Source organism: Amblyomma americanum, chromosome 8 (assembly GCF_052857255.1).
Source record: "Amblyomma americanum isolate KBUSLIRL-KWMA chromosome 8, ASM5285725v1, whole genome shotgun sequence".
Lineage (NCBI taxonomy): Eukaryota > Metazoa > Arthropoda > Arachnida > Ixodida > Ixodidae > Amblyomma > Amblyomma americanum.
Window position 1 is genome coordinate 35,372,985 of NC_135504.1, and position 24,770 is coordinate 35,397,754.

At 44.6% G+C, this 24,770-nt stretch overlaps 2 protein-coding genes across 2 annotated transcripts in view; both read right to left on the minus strand.

Moving 5' to 3' along the window:
- Window positions 1–2,284: 2,284 nt before the first annotated feature.
- Window positions 2,285–5,959, minus strand: hoip (NHP2-like protein 1 hoip). The gene is made up of 5 exons (XM_077634442.1): window positions 5,806–5,959; window positions 5,380–5,497; window positions 3,931–4,034; window positions 3,752–3,785; window positions 2,285–2,640 (listed from the first exon to the last, which is right to left on the minus strand). Exons 1-5 carry the CDS (start codon window positions 5,806–5,808, stop codon window positions 2,516–2,518), a joined length of 384 nt encoding a protein of 127 aa, XP_077490568.1. The 5' UTR covers window positions 5,809–5,959; the 3' UTR covers window positions 2,285–2,515.
- Window positions 5,960–12,302: 6,343 nt separating this feature from the next.
- The window catches only part of LOC144101337 (uncharacterized), a 113,170-nt gene continuing 100,702 nt past the window's right edge, over window positions 12,303–24,770 (minus strand). The window contains exon 3 of the mRNA XM_077634443.1: window positions 12,303–15,857. Coding sequence (XP_077490569.1) covers window positions 15,696–15,857 — 162 coding nt within the window. The 3' untranslated portion in view covers window positions 12,303–15,695. The remainder of the gene's footprint in view (window positions 15,858–24,770) is intronic.

Below are 24,770 nucleotides of genomic sequence, written 5' to 3' on the forward strand. Positions count from 1 at the left end.
GACTAGCAAAAAACTGGCACTAGTGGGGCACTGTTTGTGCTGTAATTGAACTCGTGACACAGTAAACTAATGCCAACTTCTTGACAGAGACCAGTGATGACGTACAATTTTGCAGCTGAAACCCTTACTGAACAGCAGCAGTTCTACAAAGGAACTTGGCAGCTACCAGCTTGTGTGTTTGCATGCTTGCTTAAGCTTCATAAGACTGTATTGGAAAAAAGAAAAATAAATTCCCCTGCATTGCTTTATGATGAGTGTCTGTAATGCAGGAAAATGTAATGTGCCATCTCAAGCAGCCGGAGTATATAGACATTATTGCTGAAATTTAGTTTATTATGGCATGGTACAGGCTGCAAAATGCAGCCAGGCAACGGGATTTACTTTTCAGCTGCACATACCACATTCTTTTATTCTTGCACGCAGGCTCCTACTCTCGACACTAGTCGAGATCTGTCGGCGTGCGCGGCCCGGAGGACTGTGGGTCGCACCAGCGCTGCGCGTAGAATGCATGTTTACGTGTTCTTTGCTTCCGCCGTTGATAGGCTGTATCACCTAACCTATGTTCGTGTGTGCTGTGCATCACAACTCACATTTTCCCTCTATGACACCGTACTGTGTCAGGTGATGAAGGTTCGAGCCACGTTGGCCAAAGGGGCACCACCTTTAGCAGGTTGTGAGGTTGTCCGAGACTGGGGCGCCCGCGAGGGGCGCAGCGGGGTTTACGGAGCTTCTCCCAAGCGAACACCCCTAAAGAAAGCCGGGCGCCAGGCCGGGGGCCGCTTGTACCCATTTTTACCGGTGGGTGTCCAGCGGTGGGTTTCGAACCAACCACCTCCCGCAGCCGAGACGTACTGTGGTTATATGACACGCATTGTTACTCATTAAGGTGACATCCAATGGTAGTCGACCAGGTAGGGTGCGGACTGGAAACCGGTACTCACAAGCAGATTTCTGCACTGGCGCGTTGTTTGTTGCCCTGTTTTATGTGCACTACCATCTATGATAATTTTATGCACCAGAATTCAATGGTGTACCGATGTGCAAGCGGATCAGCCAGCTGCAGACTTAAGGTTGTACAGGTGAAGCGCATTGTAGCCAGTACGTCTTCAGCATCCATGCACTGAGCTTGCTATTGTTCCCATTAAACACATTTCGCGCACGGGAATGTAAGCATGACCGCTACCAATTTATGATGTTGCTTACACACGTATGTAAGAGAGATCAGCGGGGCAAAGGGATTTTGTTACATTCTACGACACTTGGCCAAACAGCTATGCGACGCTGTCACATGCGCCAAGAGCTTCCAATTAAAATAAACATGACTTCGGGCTGCACAGCTCGTGAAAGCTGGCCTCTCTGCTAATATTCAAACTTTTGATAAATGAAGCGAAAATACGTTTTTATGTGCTATATGGCGAAAACCGTGAAAAAATTCTGTTAGCTGTGTGACTCAGTTGAGCTCACAACAATAATTTGCTGATGTAACTGGTGCACCACCAAGCAGGCGACAACAAAGCCCTATTGGGGGTGTTTTATGGCCGAAAGAAGGGTTAAGAGCGCATTGGAATGCTAGCCATACGCCCAATGCTTGATACTGACCAAAAATGTTTTCTCTGCGATGGAGCACCAAGACGTTAGGATAGCACAAGCGTATGCTAAGCACCGGCACAATTGTCATGAGTAGCGAATCAATTTTATCCCTTTGATAATGAAAAGACTTCCTTCAACACAACCGCTCTGCGGAAGTATGCTCGGTGATGTTATTTTTGCACCCGAAGGGCAGTAAATTGCAGCTATATGTAGACGCGGCCGCAACGCTGCCGCAGCCCCATAGAAACATCCGTACCACAGTGCGCCAGTCAGCGGAAAAATGGCCACGCCAGAAAATGGCTCTGGATTCTGGTTTATAGTGTAGCCCTTATGGCACTCCAGAGACCATGAGGTTTCAAAAGGCGAGGACAAGGGTTCTTCTAACATTATATCCATTGAATCTTTGAAGGGGTCCCATAAGTGCTCCGCTGCTTGCGTTAGAAACAAACCTCGTTGCGATGTTACTTTTAGTGAAAACTGTACACACCACTGAAAACTTTACACACTTGAAATCCCGAGCTGCTTCATGATGGAAAGCATATCTGATGTAAGCCCTTTTCACCATACCAATATAAACAGAAAATCAATCTCCTTGTCGAAAACGTAACACTTTTATGACATTCCACATGGGAAGTTGGAGGACAGAAAAAACAGATTAGGACATGGTGTAAACGAACAAGGCACCACTTCCGGCTTTCACTCTTTTAAAAGTGTTTATTAACCCCTCTGATGGTCATACTGGAAAATAATAAAAAGGGAACGGGGTGTGTCGAGGGCTTCAACAAAAGCAGCTCCTAACAGCACTGGTCTCAAGCTGCATGGAGGTGAGCAAAACTTAACGCTGTGGATATGGTACACAAACATGACAAAGGTGGTGGTGCAGGAATGCACTGCAGAGTAGTCCATTGCCATCTTCTCCTTGTTCCTAGACGAGAAGCTTCTCAATCTCCTGCTGGAGAGTCTGTATCTGGGGCTTCAACTGCGAGCCCTCGTTGACCGTGACCGAACAGGCAATGACTGGCCGTGACACGCCGCAGGCTCGGCCCAAGGCTGCGATGCAAAACGACGGGCAAAATGAATGGCATGCCACAGACGACCCTTCGCAAGGGAATACGATTATCATATCACTGCTGCCAATGCTTACCCTGAGCATGGCTATAACAATGAAAGGCGTTCCATGGTTAATATGGTGTCAATTCCACACAGCCCCATAAAGCTGCTAGCATAGCACATGCAACTGTAGGGCGAACAATATGGGGGACATTAAATGAAACGAACATTCATATTGGAAGTAAACCAACACAATGCAAGAGCCCGAATGTCTGCATTGGCCAAGGCGTGGTGAACAAAGTGCTTACATGGAAACGGATGTCGCTAGTTACTGACACTGGCTTTGCTATGGATTCGCAAGCAACCTACTGAGTGAATTCTAAAAGTAGCGTGGTGTGATGGACAATTTCTAGCTTAGAACCTCGCCGCTATAGCCACTTGAGAAAGGTTTTTGCATGGTGGCAGCAGGAATCACGAGCATTTTCGCTAGCATGCGAAACAGCCTAAACTCTCTTAACATGTATCCTTAGATGAGCTGAACAAGCTCATTAGTTCCCCCCCCCCCCCCCACACACACACACACACACACAAATGAAAAAGTTCACCCAATGTTTGTCTATGGGCAAGTGACTGCACTGGAGATGTAGTGGTCTCAGGTTCCATCCCAGGACCAGGGCGAATTTCTCTTCAACTACTAAGTTTCTGTGAAAGCTGTATAGGCTCAGAAAAATGCTGTGCACCTTAGGACAAAACTGCTCTGCTTCCATCACGACCAAATGCTGAAAACAAACATGTGGCACATACATACATGGCTGGTGCCACTTCAGGAACCACTTGCACACGACAACTCTCGCTGGGCTCTTTGCTAGAGCATGATTTTTATCATTCAATTAGGGTGCAGTTGCCATGTGATCATTCTATCGCTATTATGCAAATTTGGTGCCATGCTTCAAATCCACCTATGAAATTCAGCAGCTTGTCTAGAACTCGACAACTCGGGTTGCTTCCAACATCTTGAGAAGCACCAGTGACTCAAGAGGCCATTCAGTATATCAAACGAGTGGCAAGTGCAAGCTAGGAGGTTGAAAGCAACTGTGCTGGCAATACTCACCGTGTTTAGACCTTACGAACACATATGGGACGTTCTGAAATGAAAAAGAAAAGTTCAGGATTTAGAAGAAAATCGTACACAGCCTTTAGCAATCGGATGAAAAACCTTTAAACGGCGGCTATTCAAGTGAGCATGCACAGTGTTTTGAGTGCTGTGATAGCACCATAAGTAAAACTGACCTTGTCTTCACACAGAAGAGGTAAGTGCAGAAGAATCTCCAGAGGTGTTGCATCAGCAGCCATGACGATGATCTCTGCAAGTCCACGGTTCAGAGCCTTGGTGGCTAAAAAAAGAAAAGAAAAACAGCCAAGAAGGCATAGTTAACCTTTTTTAACCCCTTCCTACCAGTCACAACTGACATTGGTTTTCAAACAGTAGCAGGCTCAAGACATTGCTTTGTGAATTTGTCATTCTGTTGCAATGGATTTAAGGACAAGTCTTGCCATGCCTGCACACATTGGCAGAAGAAGTTGATCCTAGAGCGTGCTAAAGGCTGAATTTAAGATAAGCCACCACCACCCTTGCATTTCATCTCTGTGTTACTGCTGAGACACAAGAACACTCAAGGTATCAGTGAAGCGCTATTCCATCTCCAAGCCCTTGAGCTCAACATCATCATGAGGCTAGCTATGTCCACTTCAGGACAAAAGGACTCTTCCAAATCCCCCCGATCCATCCCGTACTACATCAACTGCAGCCACTTCCTTCCCACAAACTGTTTAATTGCATCCCTCCACGTCCACCTACTCTCCAACGTCTCCTGCTATATTTGCCTTCTCTTGCAATCCACTACATTGCCCTTAGGAAACATCACTTATCTCCCCTTCATGTTACATGCTTTCCCCATGCCTATTTGTTCATTTCGGAACTGAACACCCCTGTTCAAATAAGAGACTGTTCAGGCAAACTAGGGCACCAGCTTTCAAGCTGTCTAGATTGCACAACTGCTTGTCTTTTTTTACACTTTCAAACAATGCACTTTCCAAACGCTTACAGGCAAACCCTTTCGTGGCTTGTAAACAAACATCGCCCACTGCACTGGCATGCTCACAATGTGAAACATGACGTGAACAGACATGCTTGCCTCAGTACTTCTAATTACTGCATCGAATTTCACTTTTTTTTTGCACTCTCTCGTTTATAAAAAAGATGCAAGTGTCTGCTTGAAAAACGAACATGCAACAAAATGAGGGGGAATCGAGGCATGAAACACCTCACATTTTCGTCATTAAACAGTACTGAATGCCTACAAAAACAATTTCATCAAATTACAAGTTCCCAGTGAGAGCAGCGAAGGAAACGGGTGTGACATAGCAACGCATATGTTTAAACGGACACAATTTAATATAACACAGAAACAATTTGGTATAATATTAAACATCACGTTACTTTTTTACTTAGTTTTTACGACATAACAATCTTTCAAACCGTGTGTAATCACAGACTTCCGTATCTGCGAACCGCCGGCCATTCCACCGGTCACAAAATAAAAGCAGCGACGTCAACTTTCTATGACAGTAGAGACGCTTAAGCACTACGGGGCTCTACCACGGGTGGACTCGCTCCTCGAAGCGACGGACATGCATTCAGGCGCAAAGCGGCGTTCTGCAACGTCGGTGGCAGCCTACCTTCGTTGGCGCCTTTCCTCATCTGCTTGTAGTTGGTGGCCTGCTGCACGATGTTGAGGATCTTCGCCGTCAGCTCGGGATCGGCCAGAGGGTACGCTTTTGGGTTGACTTCGTCGGCCTGCCGTAAACGACACAACGCGTGTAAAACAAAATCGCGCGCGCGTTACTAACGCGAGTGGCTCTCCTGACGTTTAGCACGAGCTGAACTCAGCATCACTTACGCCGCGAATCACAGAGCAGAAGAGCAAAGAACGGGACTGTGTTCCACCGCGATTTTTTTTTCTCCGGTTTTTAATTAGGAATTCAGCTCCAAAATCAAACGACATTTCGCAGAGACGTAGTCGTAGGCTTACGCCAACCGGCGCAGATGCCGGAGTTCTGCAGGCGATCAGCGAAGTTGGAAACTGCTTGTCGCACGGAACTCACCATTGCGAAAATCCGCGGTGGCTCGGAGCTTCTGTTCAAGGAACCTGTAGCTCAGCACAAAGAATTAACGGTCAGAAAAACTTAAGTTGCTGTAACCGGTGGCTCGTGTTTCTTACGATTCCCACGTGTTGTTTGTTAGCGTCGCGATCTTGGCGCCACATGTTCACCTAACGACGACTTCAATAACTATAACGTTTGTTTCCAGATATTATAGATGTATCGCTAAATACAGCAACAAGTTAAACGTTAACTGGAGTACTCTACTTTTTCAGCTAAAACAATTTGCTATAATATTAAACATCACGTTACTTTGTTTTACTTAGGTTTTACGACTAAATTAACTTTTCAAACTTTTTGCCATCACTGACTTCCGCATTGGATTTTTGTTTTGTGTCGTCTGCATCGGCCTGCATTGCTTGCGCGCGGGAGCAGCGGGTGTTTTGACATTTGCTGAGGCCCAGCTATGCAGCCCGTCACCGCACAGCAGGTGACATTCAGTACTGAATTGGACTTTTGTCATAGATAAGGTTTTCGACATCTACTAGGCTTTCGTTCGTTCCAGACCAAACGGCCCAAGGCTGAAAAAATTGTCGCTACTGGGACGCCGATGCGGCCGACGTATCTACTGTGTTTCGGTGACTGTTGGCTTCCGTTAATTACAGTGAAACCGCACGATATGCAGTGAGGGGCATATTCTAGTACACTATACTTTGCCAAACGCTTCGCTGTGAGCGGTTTAGTAGTCCCACTATGCAACGCTGAACAGTCAGCGAGAAGCCCACGGGTTTTGCACATTTTCACCCGAAACACACGGGTTCGATCCCGGCCGCGCCAGTCGAATTTCGATGGAGTCAAAATTCTAGAGTCCCGTGTACCGTGCGGTGTCAGTGCACGTTAAGGAGCCCCAGGTGGTCAAAATTTCCGGAGCCCTTCACTACGGCGTCCCTCATAGCCAGAGTCGCTTTGGGACGTTAAACCCAAAGCCAAAACAAACGTATTAGAATCTATTGCAGTTACTTCATGCAGATACAGAACTTTTTGTTCAGAACGACCACCTAAGAGGCGGTTCATGAATATGACCACGCATATTTGTACTTTATTCACAGAAAAAAGAGAGGTCATCGAAGTTTTTTTATCATTTCGCTCTCAGTGTGGTGGATGGTTCGGTGCTTCCTTTATGAGATGCAGTTTCTTGATTTTGTTCTAAGTCTCGAAAAATTGGGGCATGGCACTGAGTGTATCCAAGTGTTGCCACGTAGCATTTACTAACAAAAAGAAAAAAATATATTGGATCATATCTGTTGAACCATGATACTTTAGAAAAGGTTAAATATCTTGGTGTTACAATCGCAGCAAACCTAAACTGGACAGCCCACATTGACATGATAACTGCCAAAGCCTCTCGACTTTTGCATTTTTTTAAAAGAAATTTTAAAACTGCCCCACGGGTACTGAAGGAAACCCTGCAGTGTATTTGACAAATTTCAGGCCACTGTTGGAACATGCTTGCGTAGCATATGGGACGTACACTTTCACCGGCACTATCATGGACAAGTTGGAAAGGGTACAGAAACGCACCGCAAGGTTTGTGACAGGGAATTATAACTTCCGCGTAAATTAGCTCGAAATTCGCGACAGTATCGACTGGAGAATTATCCGGAGAATAATCTGCAGGCTGGAGTCCTTACATATTATTTATAATGATCGATTGCACCGGTATTAATAAAAAACACTTATTTAAAGCAGCCACATTACATATAGAACTCAGTAGACAACACAAAAAAGATTAAGAATTATCATTGCTGTATTAATGCATTCAAGTATTAATTTTTCCCTAACACAATTCTTGACTGGAATAGCCTTCTGAAGGATGTGGTTTGCGCTGCCAATTTTCAAACAGTTGTTGAAATGATAACCTGACGTACCTGATGTTATAGTTATCGTTGATACTATGACTGGTTGTGAATTCATTTCTTCTTGTTTTCTTATGTTATGTTACCTTGCTCACATGTTTCTAATATCTTCTTTGCGTGTGATATTATATGTCGTTAATCCCCCTACAGTAATGCCTCATGGGAATAATAAATAAATAAATGTAACAATTCAATTGATTCCTGCATACATGGTGTTAAATGGTTTCAGCTGCACTCAACTGGGAATTATTCCATTGACCATGATTGACCGGATGGAACCAGCAAGGAATTTTCAACCCGAGAAATAGCACGGATGAGCTGAAAGTTCGTGCAATTTTGAAAGAACGTGCTAAGAATATCTTGAATCTAGTCATGAAGAGTCGTCAGAAAGTTTTCAAGGACGCTTGAATGCTCTAACAATGAAAGTATGTCGAACCCTGTTTGTTCCTCTTCAGCAGCTTAATTCCGTAATGATTTATTCATTGACTCAAGTGTGATTTACTCCTAACTTAACTTTCGTCTGCTGACAGGCTGAATAGATTGTATTGCCTGCCTTGTCTCCTTGCCTTACAAGTATGGCATCACTATCATATCAAAAGCATAGGCTGGCATAGCGGAGGGCTCCGGAATAATTTCGACCACCTGGGGATCTTTGACGAGCGCTGACATCGCACAGCACACCTGGGGATCTTTAATGTGCGATGTCATAGCACGTTAAAGATCCCCAGATGTGCTGTGCGATGTCAGTGCACGTTAAAGATGACCAGGTGGTCGAAATTATTCCGGAGCCCTCCACTACGGCACCTCTTCCCTTCTTCTCTCAGTCCCTCCTCTATCCCTTCCCTTACGGCGCGGTTCGGGTGTCCGCCGATTTGTGAGACAGATACCGCGCCATTTCCTTTCCCAAAAACCAATTTGATTTATAACGTTAGGAACCGCGCAGGCGCCGGTGTCTGCATACATGTAATCAACCTCGCGAAGATTGCGCCAGGTGGCGCCACTTACCTGCTCATTCACTGCAGTAACGCCACTGCGTTTTGATGTCTTCGCTGCAGCACAAGCCTGTCATGCCGTACAGCTTGCTTGAAGCGATGCTTCACGTGTAGAAAGCGTAGAAAGCACTCACAAAGGAAGGAAAAAAGATAGAAAAGAATGCGCTAATTGAAGGCAGCAACAGATAGCCTTCACAAGCCAGCTTTAGCTGTAGTCGAACCCTTTTTCGTGCTCATTTCCTACACGCTGCTGGTGTGACCTGGCTGGCGTGTTCCCCACGAATGAGATACGCATAGACTCTCTCTTGCTAGTTCTCAGCGTGGCGTGTTTTCGCATAACGCGTGCGGCACGCCCTGTACAAAATCTCCTCCTATTGTTTGTGAGTAAGTTTCAATGGACCCCTTTCACAGATGTTAAGCCGGCTTCACCCCTATGCTACACGCCCTACTGATAGCGGTGGAGCAAATTTTTAAAACTGAATGTGCCTTCAGTCCATGTTTACGAAGAGGGATATGTGAACAAAATTCTCGTGACAACACCACATACGCCTCGCGCAAACTGGGAGCACTTCATCCTCGTTTTACTGGTGACCAGTGACGCCACTTTATTAGGGCAACATGTAACGTGGGAAAGCACACTTGACAAGCTTTCATGTAAAGGAGTGCGAACAGTATTTTTTTTTTTTCAGAACCGAATCGGATACGAATCGAATAGTGACAAAACGGCATCGAATCGAATATTTTTACGAATATTCGTTAGTTTGCCTACAGTATTCGTGCAATATTTATAATTGTGTGAAACAGCGAGGCACTATAGCTGTGGCAGTGCGGTTTAGTTACTTATGGAATAGCTACATAGGTGTCAACGCAACACTAATTTCCACGAGGGGCTCACAGGTGAAAAGGTACATGCTGGGAATCTGCTGGTTTGTGCTGGTATTTGCTCAGGACGAACTGGTGGGCTTGTTAGTTACACATACCAAAGTTTGCTAATTGTTTCACTTGGTCCTGAGGGGAACCTTGCTGGCTTAGTACTGGTCCGGCTGTTTCCAGCAGCAGAGCTTGCCTGTTTTCTGCTGTGCCAGCTGTTCCCAGCGGGACCTCGCTGGTAAGCCCTCTTTCCAGGGTAACTCGTCCCTGAAGCGAAAGCTGCTGGTTTTGTTCTTGGCCAACTGTAGGGTTTTGGCGGCAAACAGATGTTCCCATATCTGGGAACCTGGCTGTGAATCACAATATATCTTATGGTTCCAGCTGATTACTTTTTGCTGCTCAGTTTGGAGAACTTATTACATTGTTTGGATGGTAATTATGCTCTTCAGCTAACTGATTTTTTCAGCTAAATCTCTTAGACTGTGTTCGCTATAGATTGCATGAAGATCGCCAAAATTTGGCGAGAAAACTTTGCTCATCAACCATTCCTCTGACACCTTACCCATTACGTAGGGCATATTCAAGTATGAGCCGATGGTACTAGTTTGAGTGAGTGTATGAGTTCCTCATGTAAGTTGTGTGCATTATACGCGGATACAACTCAAGAAAGAAGCGGCAGATTCCCCTTAGAGGGGACCCTCCAGTCAATGGCGTCGACCATTATTTCTATGACACTGCGGTTAATCCGATAAGCCCTGGTTATTCCCCATTCATCTGCCACACCCTGCGATTTCACACTGGCAGGTCCAATAGGATCGATCAAGGAGGAGGGGACAATAAGGTCGACTCCATTCGTTGGAGGGGCACCTTTGAAGGCCATTTTCAGCTTCGTTCTTGAGTTGTACTCGACCGTAGTACGTTGTTGCCCTTGTCACTGCTTGCCAAATGGGGTTGAAAGCTATGCATATGCTCTCACTATTAAGAGATCTGCATGGTCATGCTTGGTGACTAATATTTTAGCTTGGGTTACGACCGTTTTCTTTAATTTTTGCTTGTGCTTAGCATTTAGAAATTGTTACTTTTGCTCTTGATTGTAATATTTGAAAAGCTAGAAAGCAAAAGGACGTTGCACCAATGGTTCATCCAAATAAAAGTTATTTTAATTTTTTACTACACGGGTACCTACTTGTTGCACCACTTACTGAGAATGTGCCAAAAACCCAGCACTGCTGAAACCAGCAGGTGGGATCCCAGTTGGAAAATTTCACCTGGATTACGCAACGCGAAGTCAGTATATTAACTTTATGGCCATTACTTTATACTTAAGGAATTACCCTTTGCTACTGACGATGGCGGTAAAAATCTAGGGCCACATTTCATCTGATAAGAGGGGCGCGCGAACTGTCCATATGTCTCCGGGATCGGACATCAGATGCAGGGAGGAGGGGGCTCTCGCTATTAGAGCTGCATGCCAAAAAGTGTGCCGGAAGTCACGTGTTTTCGCAAGGACTCCTGGGAGTCATTGGCCAGCGGCGCAGCCAATAGTAACGCTGGGGACACCGGTGTTTTCTGCTACATTGTCTGCTGCGCATGCGCGCTGAGACGGCGGCCAAGTAGAGGGGAGGAGAACGGGCAGAGCCTTTACTTCCGGCTTCAAAAAATGTGACGTCACCGCATATCCTTAGCTTTCCTTCCTCCATGAAGCAAGGTTTGCGGAATTTGCCTCAAGCCCGACGCGTCGGCCAAACTCGTAGCCCAAACTTATAGACGTGCGAGTGCCATGATCATCGCGAATCGAAGGGAGTGCGTCATGGTGCTGAACCCTCTATTTCGCGTGAACCGATCGCATTAGCATGCTGTGCGGCGTCGGAATGCGTCCTGTTTTGTTTTTTTTAAACAGGCACCGAAGAAAAGTGAGGCGTAGTTTATTCGAACTCATTCGATTTTTCGAGAAGTAATCGAAACTTGAGAACACAATTGATTTCATTCGAATAATTTTGAAAACATTTTATTCGTTCGACGAATCGAATCGAAGTATATTCGATTCGCTAATCTAAATTTTCGATACGTGTCTATTTTATTCTTTCTTCCGGACACAGAAGAATTAAGTTTGTCGAGTTAAAGAAATTAAATTACGGAAATGATTCTCTGCTTTAGTATGGGCGAGGTGAGAGAAGTTACCATGGAAACAATTAAGTATACCTTTAACTTTCTTGAATCTTTACTGTCTGTGTATGTTCATCATCAAAGGTGTGGTAGTAATCGGCTCAATATGAAGGTGGGGGATGCGATGCTATGCTGAGGAAGCTGTATCGAGGCAGCTAGCTTATTAGGCTGCTCCTTAGTACAGCGCCACATAGTGGTTGGTTGCTCATCGCTAGGTGTCAGCCAAGTATATAACCGCCTCAGTGTCAGTCCATGGTCAGTCCGCTTAAGGGCGGGGCCACAAAATCCAAACCAATCCCGTCCAATGGTAACGGCTGTATCTCCACCTGTTGCTTCATAATCATATCTTCATTCCGCGGATTCCTTCCAGGCTCGTGAAAATGTCTAAATAATCGCGGAAATGCCTAAGGTTGATGTGATGGAGTATGCGTTTTTATTTCCAATTCTTCCATCGTGTGAATTTAAAGATAGTTTTGCTATCTGAGTAGACATTTCCCGTGCAAGCTGTGTATAGTTCCTAGCTGTTGACTTTCATAAAGATGCACCCCTCAAAACTACGTAAGGAAAAAACATCTTTTATTGTGCAGGAAAAAAAAAACACTTCAAAACATTTGTCTACAAACGTCGAAAAAAAAACGATGGCTAGAAAAAGAGGAGAAAAATCGCAAAGCACGCAATAGTCTGTGCACTCGGCGGTTGAGAATATCGCGATACAAAATGAACACTACTCGACTCGCACGGTATAAGGGGGGGGGGGGGGGGGGGGGGTAAGCATACAGGTATTTCACAGTCCGAAGCTTGACAGGGCGTAAAGCTAAACGATGCTCGCAGTTCCTTCTTGAAAAACGGGACTCGACCCGCATTGGCCAGCTTTCAAGAGAGAACGCCTTTCGGAGATTTTGTAAGGAAAGTTGTGTTGCGTTTTGTGCATATGTACGGCAGAAGTAAAGTACAAGATGCTCTTCGGGTGACGACCGGAGAGCTGTCGAAAAATGAATCGTTGTTATAGACCATTGCAGTTTCGTTCAGTGGAGGCAGCCACGCCAGACTTTGCACTGACACAACGATTTCAGTATTCACTCCGCTTTTTTTTTCCTTCTTACTTTGGCGCTTGCGATAGCTGAAACGTCATTGCCCATACTGAAACGTAAGTAGAACTTCCCAAGCTTGCCCGGCCTTGCCGCCCATGTAGATAATCTTCGTGCCGAGCTTTTCTAATGACCAGCTTCGGTTCCACGAAGCAGGCACCCGGTGTTTTATGTCAGAAGTCAGTGGCTTAAACTCCGGTGTTCACCTCTTAAGCACATGTATCTCCCACAGTGCGTTTCGGCACATATTTCTGGCTGCGTCACGCTGTGGGCGATACGATTCGACTGTTTATGACACCGAATATACGTGCTCAAAAATATTTAAAAAAAGCGCTTTAAAATTTGACGCCACATGAAAAGATTGTATTCACTCAGCTTAGCGTATAAACCGTGGCTGTACAGCATTTCTGACGTGGCTCTGCCCACTGAACGAAACTAACATGCTGTACATAAACAAACCAGGACACTCATTCAAAACACTCGCAAAACTTTCACAACCACACAAGCATGAATCATCGGCACCAAACATTCTCGGCAGTTCATGAGAATATAGCTATTACAACACTTCTGTCTTTCTTGCGCACGCGGAACCGTTAGTATTCGCGGCAGTCGCACCGACATAGATGGCAAAAATAGAGAAAAATTAATCCATAGAACGGTAACCCACAGTTGGCTTCTATTTCCGGTGCAAGTACTGACGTCACAAATTTCATAATCCACAATTCTTTACTTTAGAACCGCGATTTAGTATCTACAAAATGCACCAGTTCTGGCAGCCTAGAAGAAATCTTTCAAGTAGATCGCTTCGGTGTCGCGGTATGTGTGCGTAACTTGTTTCATGTCGGTTTCAGTTACTACTTTTTTATATATGTGCTGCAAGTGGCTACAACTTTCATTTGGATCCCTTTGCAGTACGGCGTGCGGAATGAACGTAGGGGACCCGCGTTCTACGGTAATTATCCGAGGAGTGTGTGTTCTTATTTACTTGTTTTAAAACTACCGCCGCTTTGAAAGGCCTGAATTGATCTAATCTGTTGACATAACGACTTTTTATGACATGGGTGAGTCAAAAGAACTATCAGTGAGACCTTGACGGTAGTGTTGAGTCATGATATGTGCATATGAGGACCCGACAAAAATTTCATATTCATCATGGAGGTCGGAATTTTACGCTGGGCAGTCTCACATATTTGAAAAAAATCTGAAAATTTAAATACTTTATTTTTCCTCTTCGTAATAATAAGTGACTGAAGGGAATAAATCGCCGCACACCGGCGGCACCAGTTTTGCAGAACACGCTTGGCAGGCGCGCAGCACAACAAGTATGAATTAGCGACAGCGACTATTCCCAGCACTCGCGGGAATGAAGCCTTGGAAATATTGATTTTTTTTATTTTACGAGCTCACACGCGAACTACCGGAGATTTTCTAGCCACCATCTGTAGTCGTGGACGTCTCACTAGCACCACTAAGGCAGGGTTGAATGCGCAGTGGCAATATACAATTCTTACACGTCAGCTCTGCTACTTTTTACAGCCGCAAAACGAGTATTTAACAGGAAAACAGCCTTAACGCTGTCTAAAGCAAGTCTAAATGCTCTTGCGCTTTTATTAGCCCACACCACATTGTACTAACTTTAAGTACGGCCAGTTTAGTAGCGATGCCTCATTGCTGTTTCGTTGATATTTATTTGTGAATACGCAATGTTAAGAGCATATATGGCCTGAATCATGCGTTATCAGATTACAAATTTAGAAAAGATAACACAGACATGGCCGGAGCATTTCCTCGTGTTCATCACGGCAGCTATCTCAGCATGAAAAGCCTACATTAAGATACCCTGTTCAAATTGGTGCATTGAATTGGTTCCCTATGTGACAGGTTCCAAAACAGCTCGATGAGGACAACAGAGATTAGTGAAGGGTATCATGGAGGTAGTTCTCTAACAAAAGACATCCAGTGAAAAAAAAAAGTCTTTTAGACTCCCTTTCGAGAGCTGAATGACGCCTTATGAATGGAGTCAGTGCTGCTTTTGAGGTCTGCACTGACTAGGGAGTGTTAATTTTCCCGAGCGTTGAATCAGCAGTTTTCTAGCTAGAAAAGTCGCAAGAGGGAATAAAAAAAAATGCGCCACGTAAGTCCGAAGAAGAGAGCCCAATGTCTCGATATCGAACTGCGAATGTGTGCAGTACTGTGACATTTTTTTTACAAGCTCATCGTTCACACAACCTTCTAGTTCTCACTAGCTGCGTTTGTGGTTCCGTCTCGGGTTATCTCAAATAAAGGCAGCCCCAAAGCGCGCCTGTTTGAGAGGTATGTAGTGCTTGAATTTTTCGGTTTCATTACTTTTAGCAGGTGGGAATATTAATGTGACGTCACAGACTTAACCATCTCAAACCAACTTTGCGACTCCTTACCACTCTTTTTTACCCCTAAATATTAACCACACCTCTCAAGCGGCCTTATTCCACACGAGTCAGGCTGACCCAGGTGGCGCCCCTAGCGCTGTTGACGTCACATCCGCTAGGTGACGTCACGATGCAACGTCCGCCGATTCGATTCACGACGCATTTGCTTATCGAAAGAATTCGCTTCGATAAAAACAACCGTAAAAAATATAAACGCACGCACACACGCACGCACACACACACACGCACTGGACAGCTGTGCACACGGTGGTCAGGTCGTGTCGGAATAGCCACCGACAGTCTTTCTTGATGACGTCACGAGGGACCACCTCGATCGCAGTGAAATGGGTCCGGTTGTTCACAGCGTCACCAACGTGCGTGCGGTTGAGTCCGATGAGCTCAGGACGAACGAAGAATCACTAGTGACGCGAGCGCCGTTCCCTCTTTCCCTGTTTATATCCGGAAGTAGTGAGGTGGGGTCTTGATGACGACGCGCCTGCGCGGCTTTCCATTGGCCAGGAACTTGATGGGCATGAGGATCATCTTGGAGGTCTGGTAGAGCGACTGTTTCCTGTACGGCTTGGAGTACGACGGCTTCCGGATTCCCTTCACCACCTGCGTGCAGGAAATGGAAACAGTAAAGAAAGGTTCTAATAAGGGAGTGACTACTCATTGGCATCCACCCAAGCGCAGCTGGATGGATACCATTGAGTATTTACTCCCTTATTACAAATTTACTCCACCTTGGGGGATTCCCATAAACATTTTTTAATGGGTGTTTTAACGTCCCAAAGCGACCAAGGCTATGAGAGACGTCGTAGTGGAGGGCTCCGGGAATTTCGACCACCTGGGGTTCTTTAACGTGCACTGACATCGCACAGCACACCCCTAAACATTTGACCATTAAAGGAAGATTGCAGAGGCAAATGGGCATTCACGTAATGTGCGCTAATTTCTGCTCTAGCTGTTGAAAGGCACATCCTGTTAAGGATGGACCATGCGGGTTATGATGTGCAGGGTTCACGATCATGTGACCATTCATCATCATCGTCATGCTGACTACACCAACTGCAGGGCAAAGGCCTCTCCCATGTCTCTCCAATTAATCCTGTCCCCTGTCAGCTGCGGCCACTATATCCCTGCAAGCTTCTTAATCTCATCCGCCCACCTAACCTTCTGCCGCCCCCTGCTACGCTTGATCATGTGACATTTACAGAGTATGCGGTCCAGAGACTTTTGTCCCCGACCGTATACCTTCGAGAAATCTGCGAAAGCGCTGACAGCATGCGTTGCTATCCTGCGATCGTCATTCATACGACAATCGTTTGTATACGTACATTATACGCTTTGAATTAAACATTGCATTCATCAGAAACACTTTGACACTCTTGTTGAACCGCGATGAAATAGTAATCGTGTTAGTGATCTAAACAAAGAAAACATTAACGTACAAGAAGAAATAAAAGTTCAGGAAAGGAAGCCCTTTTTGTTTTCTGCGTCAAATGGGCTTTGGAAATCGAGTGATTCATTTCTATATCCGTGTTGGCGATGAGGAGGTGGTGCGTTCTGCCTGGAAGGCGTGCGGTGTACCAGGATCCATCCTGTGCATCCTGGTACGCGCTGTCGAGCGAAGTGATTGGCTCTGACTCACTCCCGCCGAGATGACAGCTACACCAGCGCAAAAAAATACGAAAACGACTCGCGGATCTGGCAGCTTCTTCCCTCCAGAGACAAAACAACCGGTAGGCCGCTATTATGGAGAGAAGCCCAGTCATGGAGCATTCAGACGCGTTGCGTGTGTACGCGGTGATCACGGCCGCAGGCATGCAGAAGTTCCCTGCGCGGACTGTGTGAGTCACACGGTGTCCTCCATCTGCGCAGAGTCCACCAGGGGCAAAAAAAAAAATACAGGTACGCGCTCCACAAATTCTTACTGAAAAAGTTGCTGGTATATATACGCATCGATTGCCCACATAGAAGGCCCTCTCGTTGTTGTTGTTGTTGTTTGCCTCAGTAAACATATGGCACATACTCGCGTTGGGGATGGGTCAAGGTACGGTGGTGAATCATAATGCCAAGGAAGTATTTACGCCGGAACAATGCTCGAGGCGGCGAAATAGAATAGTGGAATGAGTGAAACTAGAGAAAAATAATTGTGGAAAAAAATCAAATAAATTCAACAACTTTCAAGTACCAGGAAGAGAATAAAATACACTTTTTAGACGTGCGGTTGTGAGTCACACTGTGTCCACTGTCTGCGCAGAGTCCACCAGGGGCAAAAAAAAAATACAGGTACGCACGCTACAAATTGTTACTGAAAAAGTTGCTGGCATATATACGCATCGATTGCCCACATAAAAGGCCCTCTCGTTGTTGTTGTTTGCCTCAGTAAACATATGGCACATACTCGCGTTGGGGATGGGTCAAGGTACGGTGGTGAATCATAATGCCAAGGAAGTATTTACGCCGGAACAATGCTCGAGGCGGCGAAATAGAATAGTGGAATGACTGAAACTAGAGAAAAATAATTGTGGAAAAAAATCAAATAAATTCAACAACTTTCAAGTACCAGGAAGAGAATAAAATACACTTTTTAGACGTGCGGTTGTGAGTCACACTGTGTCCACTGTCTGCGCAGAGTCCACCAGGGGCAAAAAAAAATACAGGTACGCACGCTACAAATTGTTACTGAAAAAGTTGCTGGCATATATACGCATCGATTGCCCACATAAAAGGCCCTTTCGTTGTTGTTGTTTGCCTCAGTAAACATATGGCACATACTCGCGTTGGGGATGGGTCAAGGTACGGTGGTGAATCATAATGCCAAGGAAGTATTTACGCCGGAACAATGCTCGAGGCGGCGAAATAGAATAGTGGAATGAGTGAAACTAGAGAAAAATAATTGTGGAAAAAAATCAAATAAATTCAACAACTTTCAAGTACCAGGAAGAGAATAAAATACACTTTTTAGACGTGCGGCTGTGAGTCACACTGTGTCCACTGTCTGCGCAGAGTCCACCAGGGGCAAAAAAAAAATACAGGTACGCGCGCTACAAATTGTTACTGAAAAAGTTGCTGGCATATATACGCATCGATTGCCCACATAGAAGGCCCTCTCGTTGTTGTTGTTTGCCTCAGTAAACATATGGCACATACTCGCGTTGGGGATGGGTCAAGGTACGGTGGTGAATCATAATGCCAAGGAAGTATTTACGCCGGAACAATGCTCGAGGCGGCGAAATAGAATAGTGGAATGAGTGAAACTAGAGAAAAATAATTGTGGAAAAAAATCAAATAAATTCAACAACTTTCAAGTACCAGGAAGAGAATAAAATACACTTTTTAGACGTGCGGTTGTGAGTCACACTGTGTCCACTGTCTGCGCAGAGTCCACCAGGGGCAAAAAAAAAATACAGGTACGCGCGCTACAAATTGTTACTGAAAAAGTTGCTGGCATATATACGCATCGATTGCCCACATAAAAGGCCCTCTCGTTGTTGTTGTTTGCCTCAGTAAACATATGGCACATACTCGCGTTGGGGATGGGTCAAGGTACGGTGGTGAATCATAATGCCAAGGAAGTATTTACGCCGGAACAATGCTCGAGGCGGCGAAATAGAATAGTGGAATGACTGAAACTAGAGAAATATAATTGTGGAAAAAAATCAAATAAATTCAACAACTTTCAAGTACCAGGAAGAGAATAAAATACACTTTTTAGACGTGCGGTTGTGAGTCACACTGTGTCCACTGTCTGCGCAGAGTCCACCAGGGGCAAAAAAAAAATACAGGTACGCGCGCTACAAATTGTTACTGAAAAAGTTGCTGGCATATATACGCATCGATTGCCCACATAAAAGGCCCTCTCGTTGTTGTTGTTTGCCTCAGTAAACATATGGCACATACTCGCGTTGGGGATGGGTCAAGGTACGGTGGTGAATCATAATGCCAAGGAAGTATTTACGCCGGAACAATGCTCGAGGCGGCGAAATAGAATAGTGGAATGACTGAAACTAGAGAAAAATAATTGTGGAAAAAAATCAAATAAATTCAACAACTTTCAAGTACCAGGAAGAGAATAAAATACACTTTTTAGACGTGCGGTTGTGAGTCACACTGTGTCCACTGTCTGCGCAGAGTCCACCAGGGGCAAAAAAAAATACAGGTACGCGCGCTACAAATTGTTACTGAAAAAGTTGCTGGCATATATACGCATCGATTGCCCACATAAAAGGCCCTCTCGTTGTTGTTGTTTGCCTCAGTAAACATATGGCACATACTCGCGTTGGGGATGGGTCAAGGTACGGTGGTGAATCATAATGCCAAGGAAGTATTTACGCCGGAACAATGCTCGAGGCGGCGAAATAGAATAGTGGAATGACTGAAACTAGAGAAAAATAATTGTGGAAAAAAATCAAATAAATTCAACAACTTTCAAGTACCAGGAAGAGAATAAAATACACTTTTTAGACGTGCGGTTGTGAGTCACACTGTGTCCACTGTCTGCGCAGAGTCCACCAGGGGCAAAAAAAAATACAGGTACGCGCGCTACAAATTGTTACTGAAAAAGTTGCTGGCATATATACGCATCGATTGCCCACATAAAAGGCCCTCTCGTTGTTGTTGTTTGCCTCAGTAAACATATGGCACATACTCGCGTTGGGGATGGGTCAAGGTACGGTGGTGAATCATAATGCCAAGGAAGTATTTACGCCGGAACAATGCTCGAGGCGGCGAAATAGAATAGTGGAATGACTGAAACTAGAGAAAAATAATTGTGGAAAAAAATCAAATAAATTCAACAACTTTCAAGTACCAGGAAGAGAATAAAATACACTTTTTAGACGTGCGGTTGTGAGTCACACTGTGTCCACTGTCTGCGCAGAGTCCACCAGGGGCAAAAAAAAATACAGGTACGCGCGCTACAAATTGTTACTGAAAAAGTTGCTGGCATATATACGCATCGATTGCCCACATAAAAGGCCCTCTCGTTGTTGTTGTTTGCCTCAGTAAACATATGGCACATACTCGCGTTGGGGATGGGTCAAGGTACGGTGGTGAATCATAATGCCAAGGAAGTATTTACGCCGGAACAATGCTCGAGGCGGCGAAATAGAATAGTGGAATGACTGAAACTAGAGAAAAATAATTGTGGAAAAAAATCAAATAAATTCAACAACTTTCAAGTACCAGGAAGAGAATAAAATACACTTTTTAGACGTGCGGTTGTGAGTCACACTGTGTCCACTGTCTGCGCAGAGTCCACCAGGGGCAAAAAAAAAATACAGGTACGCGCGCTACAAATTGTTACTGAAAAAGTTGCTGGCATATATACGCATCGATTGCCCACATAAAAGGCCCTCTCGTTGTTGTTGTTTGCCTCAGTAAACATATGGCACATACTCGCGTTGGGGATGGGTCAAGGTACGGTGGTGAATCATAATGCCAAGGAAGTATTTACGCCGGAACAATGCTCGAGGCGGCGAAATAGAATAGTGGAATGACTGAAACTAGAGAAAAATAATTGTGGAAAAAAATCAAATAAATTCAACAACTTTCAAGTACCAGGAAGAGAATAAAATACACTTTTTAGACGTGCGGCTGTGAGTCACACTGTGTCCACTGTCTGCGCAGAGTCCACCAGGGGCAAAAAAAAAATACAGGTACGCGCGCTACAAATTGTTACTGAAAAAGTTGCTGGCATATATACGCATCGATTGCCCACATAAAAGGCCCTCTCGTTGTTGTTGTTTGCCTCAGTAAACATATGGCACATACTCGCGTTGGGGATGGGTCAAGGTACGGTGGTGAATCATAATGCCAAGGAAGTATTTACGCCGGAACAATGCTCGAGGCGGCGAAATAGAATAGTGGAATGACTGAAACTAGAGAAAAATAATTGTGGAAAAAAATCAAATAAATTCAACAACTTTCAAGTACCAGGAAGAGAATAAAATACACTTTTTAGACGTGCGGCTTGTGAGTCACACTGTGTCCACTGTCTGCGCAGAGTCCACCAGGGGCAAAAAAAAAAATACAGGTACGCGCGCTACAAATTGTTACTGAAAAAGTTGCTGGCATATATACGCATCGATTGCCCACATAAAAGGCCCTCTCGTTGTTGTTGTTTGCCTCAGTAAACATATGGCACATACTCGCGTTGGGGATGGGTCAAGGTACGGTGGTGAATCATAATGCCAAGGAAGTATTTACGCCGGAACAATGCTCGAGGCGGCGAAATAGAATAGTGGAATGAGTGAAACTAGAGAAAAATAATTGTGGAAAAAAATCAAATAAATTCAACAACTTTCAAGTACCAGGAAGAGAATAAAATACACTTTTTAGACGTGCGGCTGTGAGTCACACTGTGTCCACTGTCTGCGCAGAGTCCACCAGGGGCAAAAAAAAAATACAGGTACGCGCGCTACAAATTGTTACTGAAAAAGTTGCTGGCATATATACGCATCGATTGCCCACATAAAAGGCCCTTTCGTTGTTGTTGTTTGCCTCAGTAAACATATGGCACATACTCGCGTTGGGGATGGGTCAAGGTACGGTGGTGAATCATAATGCCAAGGAAGTATTTACGCCGGAACAATGCTCGAGGCGGCGAAATAGAATAGTGGAATGAGTGAAACTAGAGAAAAATAATTGTGGAAAAAAATCAAATAAATTCAACAACTTTCAAGTACCAGGAAGAGAATAAAATACACTTTTTAGACGTGCGGTTGTGAGTCACACTGTGTCCACTGTCTGCGCAGAGTCCACCAGGGGCAAAAAAAAAAATACAGGTACGCGCGCTACAAATTGTTACTGAAAAAGTTGCTGGCATATATACGCATCGATTGCCCACATAAAAGGCCCTCTCGTTGTTGTTGTTTGCCTCAGTAAACATATGGCACATACTCGCGTTGGGGATGGGTCAAGGTACGGTGGTGAATCATAATGCCAAGGAAGTATTTACGCCGGAACAATGCTCGAGGCGGCGAAATAGAATAGTGGAATGACGTGAAACTAGAGAAAAATAATTGTGGAAAAAAATCAAATAAATTCAACAACTTTCAAGTACCAGGAAGAGAATAAAATACACTTTTTAGACGTGCGGTTGTGAGTCACACTGTGTCCACTGTCTGCGCAGAGTCCACCAGGGGCAAAAAAAAAATACAGGTACGCGCGCTACAAATTGTTACTGAAAAAGTTGCTGGCATATATACGCATCGATTGCCCACATAAAAGGCCCTCTCGTTGTTGTTGTTTGCCTCAGTAAACATATGGCACATACTCGCGTTGGGGATGGGTCAAGGTACGGTGGTGAATCATAATGCCAAGGAAGTATTTACGCCGGAACAATGCTCGAGGCGGCGAAATAGAATAGTGGAATGAGTGAAACTAGAGAAAAATAATTGTGGAAAAAAATCAAATAAATTCAACAACTTTCAAGTACCAGGAAGAGAATAAAATACACTTTTTAGACGTGCGGTTGTGAGTCACACTGTGTCCACTGTCTGCGCAGAGTCCACCAGGGGCAAAAAACAAATACAGGTACGCGCGCTACAAATTGTTACTGAAAAAGTTGCTGGCATATATACGCATCGATTGCCCACATAAAAGGCCCTCTCGTTGTTGTTGTTTGCCTCAGTAAACATATGGCACATACTCGCGTTGGGGATGGGTCAAGGTACGGTGGTGAATCATAATGCCAAGGAAGTATTTACGCCGGAACAATGCTCGAGGCGGCGAAATAGAATAGTGGAATGACTGAAACTAGAGAAAAATAATTGTGGAAAAAAATCAAATAAATTCAACAACTTTCAAGTACCAGGAAGAGAATAAAATACACTTTTTAGACGTGCGGTTGTGAGTCACACTGTGTCCACTGTCTGCGCAGAGTCCACCAGGGGCAAAAAAAAAATACAGGTACGCGCGCTACAAATTGTTACTGAAAAAGTTGCTGGCATATATACGCATCGATTGCCCACATAAAAGGCCCTCTCGTTGTTGTTGTTTGCCTCAGTAAACATATGGCACATACTCGCGTTGGGGATGGGTCAAGGTACGGTGGTGAATCATAATGCCAAGGAAGTATTTACGCCGGAACAATGCTCGAGGCGGCGAAATAGAATAGTGGAATGACTGAAACTAGAGAAAAATAATTGTGGAAAAAAATCAAATAAATTCAACAACTTTCAAGTACCAGGAAGAGAATAAAATACACTTTTTAGACGTGCGGCTGTGAGTCACACTGTGTCCACTGTCTGCGCAGAGTCCACCAGGGGCAAAAAAAAAATACAGGTACGCGCGCTACAAATTGTTACTGAAAAAGTTGCTGGCATATATACGCATCGATTGCCCACATAAAAGGCCCTCTCGTTGTTGTTGTTTGCCTCAGTAAACATATGGCACATACTCGCGTTGGGGATGGGTCAAGGTACGGTGGTGAATCATAATGCCAAGGAAGTATTTACGCCGGAACAATGCTCGAGGCGGCGAAATAGAATAGTGGAATGACTGAAACTAGAGAAAAATAATTGTGGAAAAAAATCAAATAAATTCAACAACTTTCAAGTACCAGGAAGAGAATAAAATACACTTTTTAGACGTGCGGTTGTGAGTCACACTGTGTCCACTGTCTGCGCAGAGTCCACCAGGGGCAAAAAAAAAATACAGGTACGCGCGCTACAAATTGTTACTGAAAAAGTTGCTGGCATATATACGCATCGATTGCCCACATAAAAGGCCCTCTCGTTGTTGTTGTTTGCCTCAGTAAACATATGGCACATACTCGCGTTGGGGATGGGTCAAGGTACGGTGGTGAATCATAATGCCAAGGAAGTATTTACGCCGGAACAATGCTCGAGGCGGCGAAATAGAATAGTGGAATGACTGAAACTAGAGAAAAATAATTGTGGAAAAAAATCAAATAAATTCAACAACTTTCAAGTACCAGGAAGAGAATAAAATACACTTTTTAGACGTGCGGTTGTGAGTCACACTGTGTCCACTGTCTGCGCAGAGTCCACCAGGGGCAAAAAAAAATACAGGTACGCGCGCTACAAATTGTTACTGAAAAAGTTGCTGGCATATATACGCATCGATTGCCCACATAAAAGGCCCTCTCGTTGTTGTTGTTTGCCTCAGTAAACATATGGCACATACTCGCGTTGGGGATGGGTCAAGGTACGGTGGTGAATCATAATGCCAAGGAAGTATTTACGCCGGAACAATGCTCGAGGCGGCGAAATAGAATAGTGGAATGACTGAAACTAGAGAAAAATAATTGTGGAAAAAAATCAAATAAATTCAACAACTTTCAAGTACCAGGAAGAGAATAAAATACACTTTTTAGACGTGCGGTTGTGAGTCACACTGTGTCCACTGTCTGCGCAGAGTCCACCAGGGGCAAAAAAAAAATACAGGTACGCGCGCTACAAATTGTTACTGAAAAAGTTGCTGGCATATATACGCATCGATTGCCCACATAAAAGGCCCTCTCGTTGTTGTTGTTTGCCTCAGTAAACATATGGCACA

Coding starts and splice junctions, on each gene's coding strand:
- hoip (XM_077634442.1), bottom strand. Junction 4,035..5,379: donor GAGGAAAGGCGCCAACGAAG/GTAGGCTGCCAC, acceptor TTCTTTTTTTAG/CCACCAAGGCTCTGAACCGT. Junction 2,641..3,751: donor GTTCGTAAGGTCTAAACACG/GTGAGTATTGCC, acceptor TTTGCATCGCAG/CCTTGGGCCGAGCCTGCGGC.